The sequence below is a fragment of the Indicator indicator genome, chromosome 8, assembly GCF_027791375.1.
Source record: "Indicator indicator isolate 239-I01 chromosome 8, UM_Iind_1.1, whole genome shotgun sequence".
Lineage (NCBI taxonomy): Eukaryota > Metazoa > Chordata > Aves > Piciformes > Indicatoridae > Indicator > Indicator indicator.
Window position 1 is genome coordinate 9653446 of NC_072017.1, and position 8076 is coordinate 9661521.

General features: G+C 52.9%; 1 protein-coding gene across 1 annotated transcript; it reads left to right on the forward strand.

Moving 5' to 3' along the window:
* The first annotated feature begins 1083 nt into the window (after positions 1-1083).
* Positions 1084-7805, forward strand: LOC128968729 (proline-rich protein 36-like). The gene is made up of 3 exons (XM_054383305.1): positions 1084-1136; positions 2224-4509; positions 7703-7805. The coding sequence occupies exons 1-3, from the start codon at positions 1084-1086 to the stop codon at positions 7803-7805; spliced, it is 2442 nt and encodes an 813-aa protein (XP_054239280.1).
* The last annotated feature ends 271 nt before the right edge of the window (positions 7806-8076 follow it).

The window sequence follows — 8076 nt, forward strand, 5'->3', positions numbered from 1 at the left end:
CTCAATGTACCAAAGCATCTTGGTTTTAAGGATCACAGAATTAGAGAATCAAAGAATTGTGAGGGTTGGAAGAGACCTCTGGAGATCATTGAGTCCAACCCTCCCTGCCAAGGCAGAGCAGGTCACACAGGAACACAGACACATGTGCTTGGAATGTCTCCAGGGATGGAGACTCCACCACCCTCAAAGTAAAGAAGCTCCTCCTCATGTTTAGATAGAATTTCTTATATCCAAGATTTTGCCCATTCCCCCTTGTCCTGTCACTGGGCACCACTGAAAGAACAGCCTGGTCCCATCCTCCTGACACCCACCCTTGAAGTATTGATCATCCCTGATGAGATTCTCACCCTCACTCTTCTCTCCAAACTAAAAAGCCTCAATTCTTTCAGTCTTTCTTCATCATAGAGACATTCACAGGATGTTAGGGATTGGAAGGGACCTCTGGAGATCTTTGTGTCCACCCCCCAAGCATAGATCTGGTGCAGGTTGCACAGGAATGCATCCAGGAGTCTTGAAAGTCTCCAGAGAAGGAGACTCCACAGCCTCTCTGGGCAGCCTGTTCCAGTACTCTGTGATCCTCACAGTGAAGAAGTTCCTCCTCATGCTGAGATGGAACATCCTGTGCTGTAGTTCATCCCCATAACTCAAACTATTCTGTCCCAAATGATCAATCTCCAAGCTGTGCAGGAAGGATGGAGAAAATGTTTGAAGTCAAAAGAGAGCAGCTTAGGCTCTACAAGGAGACTTGGGACTGAACACCTCAGCTGTCACTTGAAAGAGATGCCAGAACACAACCCCCAACCCTGCCACAGGTGAACCACCTCTCAACTGCAGCTGCAGAAAGGCTCCAAACACAAGTTTGTAGTGATAAAAGATCTTTTATTGTATCACAATACATGTTCCATTTTGACCTCACTGAGAGGAGCTGCTAAAAAGGAAGTCAATTAAGTAATTGTCTTTTTTTCTTTTACATATTTACTTTAATTTCTTACAGAGGCACATCAGAATTCCAACAAATTGTTCATTTACTAAGGCAGTTACCATTTTCCTAGCACAGAAGCCAAACTTGATTTTTGAGGGACTATGAAGGCTTGCGAAGGAAACCTGTTTAAATATAAGATTCAGAAAATGTTGAGGTTAGTTGCTGAAATAATCACCTTTAAATTAACATATTTCTGGGAAAAAAAATTACATCAGTAGGCACAAGAGTGTTTATTTCCAGGTATTTCAGTGCGTTTGGAAGCAAAGTTATTAACAAATGCCTGTTACAGAATCAAGGAGTGGTAGGGGTTGGAAAGGATCTCTGAAGATCATCTAGCCCTGCTCTCCTAGAGTATCCTTCCTCCTCTTTTTCTGAATCAAAATGTATTGAGTGAGGCTGCAACATTAGGCATGGATTAAGGAATTTTCTTTCTAGAATGACATAACTTAATATATTGGTAAGACAACTTGTCTTTGAGTTATGAATTTACTGCAGTGGTTCACTACCTACACTTCAGACAAAGACTAACTTTTGCTGAGCCATAGCAGGGAAATAGCCAAACCTTTTCCACAAATCCAGTGGGACTTTAAATGGTTCTTATGCCAATAATTTTTACTCACTCTTGAATTTCATGGAATCATTTCATTTCTTATGTCAATACACAGAAGGCCTTATTTTCAAAATAAGGTAGCTTCAAATCCAAAAAACCATCAGTTCATCATAGCTACCATGTTATGTTTTGATTTCTGTGTACAGTAAAAAAAATAATATGCCCTTAAAGATGCTGACTTGGTCTAGTGGAAGGTGTCCCTGCCCATGACAAGGGGGTTGGAACTAGGTCATAGAATCACCAGAGTTGGAAGTGGCCTCTAAAGGTCATCTAGTTGAATCCCTCTGCCTCCCTCACCACCACCCCCCTTCATCTTCCCAAAGCAGCTCCTGCTCCCTCACCACCACCCCCCTTCATCTTCCCAAAGCAGCTCCTGCTCCCTCACCACCACCCCCCTTCGTCTTCCCAAAGCAGCTCCTGCTCCCTCACCACCACCCCCCTTCGTCTTCCCAAAGCAGCTCCTGCTCCCTCACCACCACCCCCCTTCGTCTTCCCAAAGCAGCTCCTGCTCCCTCACCACCACCCCCCTTCGTCTTCCCAAAGCAGCTCCTGCTCCCTCACCACCCCCCCCCTTCGTCTTCCCAAAGCGGCTCCTGCTCCCTCACCACCACCCCCCTTCGTCTTCCCAAAGCGGCTCCTGCTCCCTCACCACCACCCCCCTTCGTCTTCCCAAAGCGGCTCCTGCTCCCTCACCACCACCCCCCTTCGTCTTCCCAAAGCGGCTCCTGCTCCCTCACCACCACCCCCCTTCGTCTTCCCAAAGCGGCTCCTGCTCCCTCACCACCACCCCCCTTCGTCTTCCCAAAGCGGCTCCTGCTCCCTCACCACCACCCCCCTTCGTCTTCCCAAAGCGGCTCCTGCTCCCTCACCACCACCCCCCTTCGTCTTCCCAAAGCGGCTCCTGCTCCCTCACCACCACCCCCCTTCGTCTTCCCAAAGCGGCTCCTGCTCCCTCACCACCACCCCCCTTCGTCTTCCCAAAGCGGCTCCTGCTCCCTCACCACCACCCCCCTTCGTCTTCCCAAAGCGGCTCCTGCTCCCTCACCACCACCCCCCTTCGTCTTCCCAAAGCGGCTCCTGCTCCCTCACCACCACCCCCCTTCGTCTTCCCAAAGCGGCTCCTGCTCCCTCACCACCACCCCCCTTCGTCTTCCCAAAGCGGCTCCTGCTCCCTCACCACCACCCCCCTTCGTCTTCCCAAAGCGGCTCCTGCTCCCTCACCACCACCCCCCTTCGTCTTCCCAAAGCGGCTCCTGCTCCCTCACCACCACCCCCCTTCGTCTTCCCAAAGCGGCTCCTGCTCCCTCACCACCACCCCCCTTCGTCTTCCCAAAGCGGCTCCTGCTCCCTCACCACCACCCCCCTTCGTCTTCCCAAAGCGGCTCCTGCTCCCTCACCACCACCCCCCTTCGTCTTCCCAAAGCGGCTCCTGCTCCCTCACCACCACCCCCCTTCGTCTTCCCAAAGCGGCTCCTGCTCCCTCACCACCACCCCCCTTCGTCTTCCCAAAGCGGCTCCTGCTCCCTCACCACCACCCCCCTTCGTCTTCCCAAAGCGGCTCCTGCTCCCTCACCACCACCCCCCTTCGTCTTCCCAAAGCGGCTCCTGCTCCCTCACCACCACCCCCCTTCGTCTTCCCAAAGCGGCTCCTGCTCCCTCACCACCACCCCCCTTCGTCTTCCCAAAGCGGCTCCTGCTCCCTCACCACCACCCCCCTTCGTCTTCCCAAAGCGGCTCCTGCTCCCTCACCACCACCCCCCTTCGTCTTCCCAAAGCGGCTCCTGCTCCCTCACCACCACCCCCCTTCGTCTTCCCAAAGCGGCTCCTGCTCCCTCACCACCACCCCCCTTCGTCTTCCCAAAGCGGCTCCTGCTCCCTCACCACCACCCCCCTTCGTCTTCCCAAAGCGGCTCCTGCTCCCTCACCACCACCCCCCTTCGTCTTCCCAAAGCGGCTCCTGCTCCCTCACCACCACCCCCCTTCGTCTTCCCAAAGCGGCTCCTGCTCCCTCACCACCACCCCCCTTCGTCTTCCCAAAGCGGCTCCTGCTCCCTCACCACCACCCCCCTTCGTCTTCCCAAAGCGGCTCCTGCTCCCTCACCACCACCCCCCTTCGTCTTCCCAAAGCGGCTCCTGCTCCCTCACCACCACCCCCCTTCGTCTTCCCAAAGCGGCTCCTGCTCCCTCACCACCACCCCCCTTCGTCTTCCCAAAGCGGCTCCTGCTCCCTCACCACCACCCCCCTTCGTCTTCCCAAAGCGGCTCCTGCTCCCTCACCACCACCCCCCTTCGTCTTCCCAAAGCGGCTCCTGCTCCCTCACCACCACCCCCCTTCGTCTTCCCAAAGCGGCTCCTGCTCCCTCACCACCACCCCCCTTCGTCTTCCCAAAGCGGCTCCTGCTCCCTCACCACCACCCCCCTTCGTCTTCCCAAAGCGGCTCCTGCTCCCTCACCACCACCCCCCTTCGTCTTCCCAAAGCGGCTCCTGCTCCCTCACCACCACCCCCCTTCGTCTTCCCAAAGCGGCTCCTGCTCCCTCACCACCACCCCCCTTCGTCTTCCCAAAGCGGCTCCTGCTCCCTCACCACCACCCCCCTTCGTCTTCCCAAAGCGGCTCCTGCTCCCTCACCACCACCCCCTTCGTCTTCCCAAAGCGGCTCCTGCTCCCTCACCACCACCCCCCTTCGTCTTCCCAAAGCGGCTCCTGCTCCCTCACCACCACCCCCCTTCGTCTTCCCAAAGCGGCTCCTGCTCCCTCACCACCACCCCCCTTCGTCTTCCCAAAGCGGCTCCTGCTCCCTCACCACCACCCCCCTTCGTCTTCCCAAAGCGGCTCCTGCTCCCTCACCACCACCCCCCTTCGTCTTCCCAAAGCGGCTCCTGCTCCCTCACCACCACCCCCCTTCGTCTTCCCAAAGCGGCTCCTGCTCCCTCACCACCACCCCCTTCGTCTTCCCAAAGCAGCTCCTGCTCCCTCACCACCACCCTTCATCTTCCCAAAGCGGCTCCTGCTCCCTCACCACCACCCCCCTTCATCTTCCCAAAGCAGCTCCTGCTCCCTCACCACCACCCTTCATCTTCCCAAAGCGGCTCCTGCTCCCTCACCACCACCCCCCTTCATCTTCCCAAAGCAGCTCCTGCTCCCTCACCACCCCCCTTCATCTTCCCAAAGCAGCTCCTGCTCCCTCACCACCCCCCTTCATCTTCCCAAAGCAGCTCCTGCTCCCTCACCACCACCCTTCATCTTCCCAAAGCAACCCTTCATCCCTCTACACCATCCTCCACCCTGCCCAAACAGCTCCTGTTCCACCACCACCATCACTGCACCCATCCCAGAGCCTGTGGCAAGACCCTCAACCAGCCAAGACAGCACACAGAGGAGCTCAGCCCCAGGAATGAGGCCCAGCCAGCAGCCATGGATGATATTGGAGTAGTCATTGACCCTAACCCTAACTGACCAGGGGGCCACCAGGCCCCCCCGCCTTTGTTCCACCATCACCAATCACCCAGTGTGCACCATGAGGACTCACCAGGGATGGGAGAAGGATCCTCAGCCCAGATGGGCTCAGCTTAGGCTTCTGTCTGTCCTAGGCAGGATTAAATAGGGGAGTGGGTGGGGAGGGCAAAGTGGCCACACCTGGGGTGGGAGGAGACTCCAACAGGGCCCAGGTGCTGTGAGTTTAGAGGGGAAAAAGGTGAAAATGGGGTGGGTGGGGTGGAAAAGGAGCAGACTGTGAAAGCAGAGTTACTGGGAGGGAATGGGTAGTGAAATCATATTCACATCTGAATTATTGACTTTTAGTGATTGCCAGGTGCTTAATATGGCTGGTTTCAGGATGTTCCACTACTCTTGGATGTTAGATAATTTATTGACAAACCCAAACATGATTTTGATAGGCCAACATAAGTTCAACAAACAAAACCCCCCACACACACCTGCTAAGGTAATTGCATAGCTATCATCTCAGCAAACTCTTTATCTGAACCCAGAGGGGTTTTTTTGGGGGTTGTTTTCCCACCCATCTGTGTGTGGGGGAGGGGACTTGCTCCTGAGAGCAGGCTGTGTGAAGCCAGGACACTGAAGATGAGCCAATGTGTTTAGCTGGCAGAGTTGAACTCTCCTACAGCTCAACAGGAACAGTCCATGCCCCAATGAACCCTGTGGTCTCTCCTGTGTGAGTATGGAGACAATAGGAGTATGAGATGGAAACCCTTCCTTCTACAGGCACAAGTGCATGAGTTACAAAAGAAAGTAAAGAGCCCCTCAGGAAAGTGAAGGGCTCCTCTGTTCAAGACAGACAGGTAGCTAATGGAAAGAGTCCAGCACATAGCCATGAGGATGGTTAAGGGAGTGGAACATCTTCCGTACGAGGAGAGACTGAGGGAGCCGAGCCCAGAGAGTGGTGGTGAATGGTGCCACATCCAGCTGGCAGCCAGTCACTAGTGGTGTCCCCCAGGGATCAGTGCTGGGCCCCATCCTGTTCAATATCTTTATTGATGATCTGCATGAGGGGATTGAGTCAGTCAGCAGTAAGTTTGCAGATGACACCAAGTTGGGAGCAGGTGTTGATCTGTTAGAAGGTAGAAGGGCTCTGCAGAGGGACCTTGACAGGCTGGACAGATGGGCAGAGTCCAACAGGATGGCATTCAACAAATCCAAGTGCCAGGTGCTGCACTTTGGCCACAACAACCCCATGCAGAGCTGCAGGCTGGGGACAGAGTGGCTGGAGAGCAGCCAGGTGGAAAGGGACCTGGGGGTACTGACTGACAGCAGCTGAACATGAGCCAGCAGTGTGCCCAGGTGGCCAAGAGAGCCAATGGCATCCTGGCCTGCATCAGGAATAGTGTGGCCAGCAGGAGCAGGGAGGTCATTGTACCCCTGTACACAGCACTGGTTAGGCCACACCTTGAGTACTGTGTCCAGTTCTGGGCCCCTCAGTTTAGGAAAGATGTTGAATTGCTGGAGCATGTCCAGAGAAGGGCAACGAGGCTGGGGAGAGGCCTTGAGCACAAGCCCTATGAGGAGAGGCTGAGGGAGCTGGGACTGTTTAGCCTGGAGAAGAGGAGGCTCAGGGGTGACCTCATTGCTGTCTACAACTACCTGAAGGGAGGTTGTAGCCAGGAGGGGGTTGGTCTCTTCTCCCAGGCAACCAGCAGCAGAACAAGAGGACACAGTCTCAAGCTGTGCAGGGGGAAGTTTAGGCTGGAGGTGAGGAGAAAGTTCATCACGAAGAGAGTTGTTAGCCCTTGGAATGTGCTGCCCAGGGAGGTGGTGGAGTCACCATCCCTGGAGGTGTTCAAGAGGGGACTGGACGTGGCACTTGGTGCCATGGTTTAGTACTCATGAGGTCCTGGGTGACAGGTTGGACCTGATGATCCTTGAGGTCATTTCCAACCTTACCGATTCAGTGATTTTTGAATACTTTCAGGGATGGTGACTCCACCACCTCCCTGGGAAACCTGACCAGATCTCTTAAAGTCTATACATTCATTTTCCATGTTTACAAAACAGAAGTTGCAATTTTTTATGCCTGACTTATGATTAGGAGTGATTTACAATGTAGGACAGGAAAGATGGGCATTTTTTAAGATGGAGCTTGATAAACTCAGAGAGATATTGCCTTGCAATGTAATTTATGATAGCAGGGGAAATCAGCTTGGTGGTTCACTGGGTCTTCAGTGGTCTTAACAGTATTAATAACTACATAACTTCATGAAACCTGTGTAGTTTTGATGAAAGTTACCAAAATTACAAAGTCTGATATTAACTTCAAATATGAAAATAGCACAAGGGAGGCAATGTGTTTAACAAGAGCTATTCCTTGCTGTGCTTTGCCTTGATTGTATTGTCCAGCTCTAAAAGACTGGAGATTAAGAAGAAATTTTTTACAGTGAGGGTTGTGAGACATCTTAATAGACTGCCCAGGGAGGTTGTGGATGCCTCCTCCCTGGAGGTGTTCAAGGCCAGATTGGATGGGGCCTTCAGCAATATGTTCTAGCAGGAACTGTCCCTACCTGTGGCAGAGGGATTGGAACTAGATGATCTTGAAGGCCTCTTCCAACCCAACCTGTTCTGTGAAGGACTTTGGAGGTTTATTGTGGTTTTTTAGGTGGCATAATGAGTGCAAATGTTCAGAAGGTAGTAAAGAGCTTGGCTGGTGGAAACCAACAGTGTTAGTTTCTTTGCAGCGTTATAGAGGGAATATCTTTTGAATATTGTATTTTATATGAGACATAGCATTCCAAAAAAGATAGTGGCAAACTGAAAGAAGTTCAAAGGACAGCAAAAAATAAACCATCAAGGAGATGAATGGATTGATTTCTGAGGAAAGATAAAAAGAGAAAATATGCATAACTTGACTCAGCAAGGCTAAAAGGCAGAGAGAATTAAGAGCCTACAAATAGCCAATGTATTGAAATATTAAGTCAGAGAGAAATAATTCAGTGCAGGACAGTGTAGCTAGAATATTGACATGAAATTAAG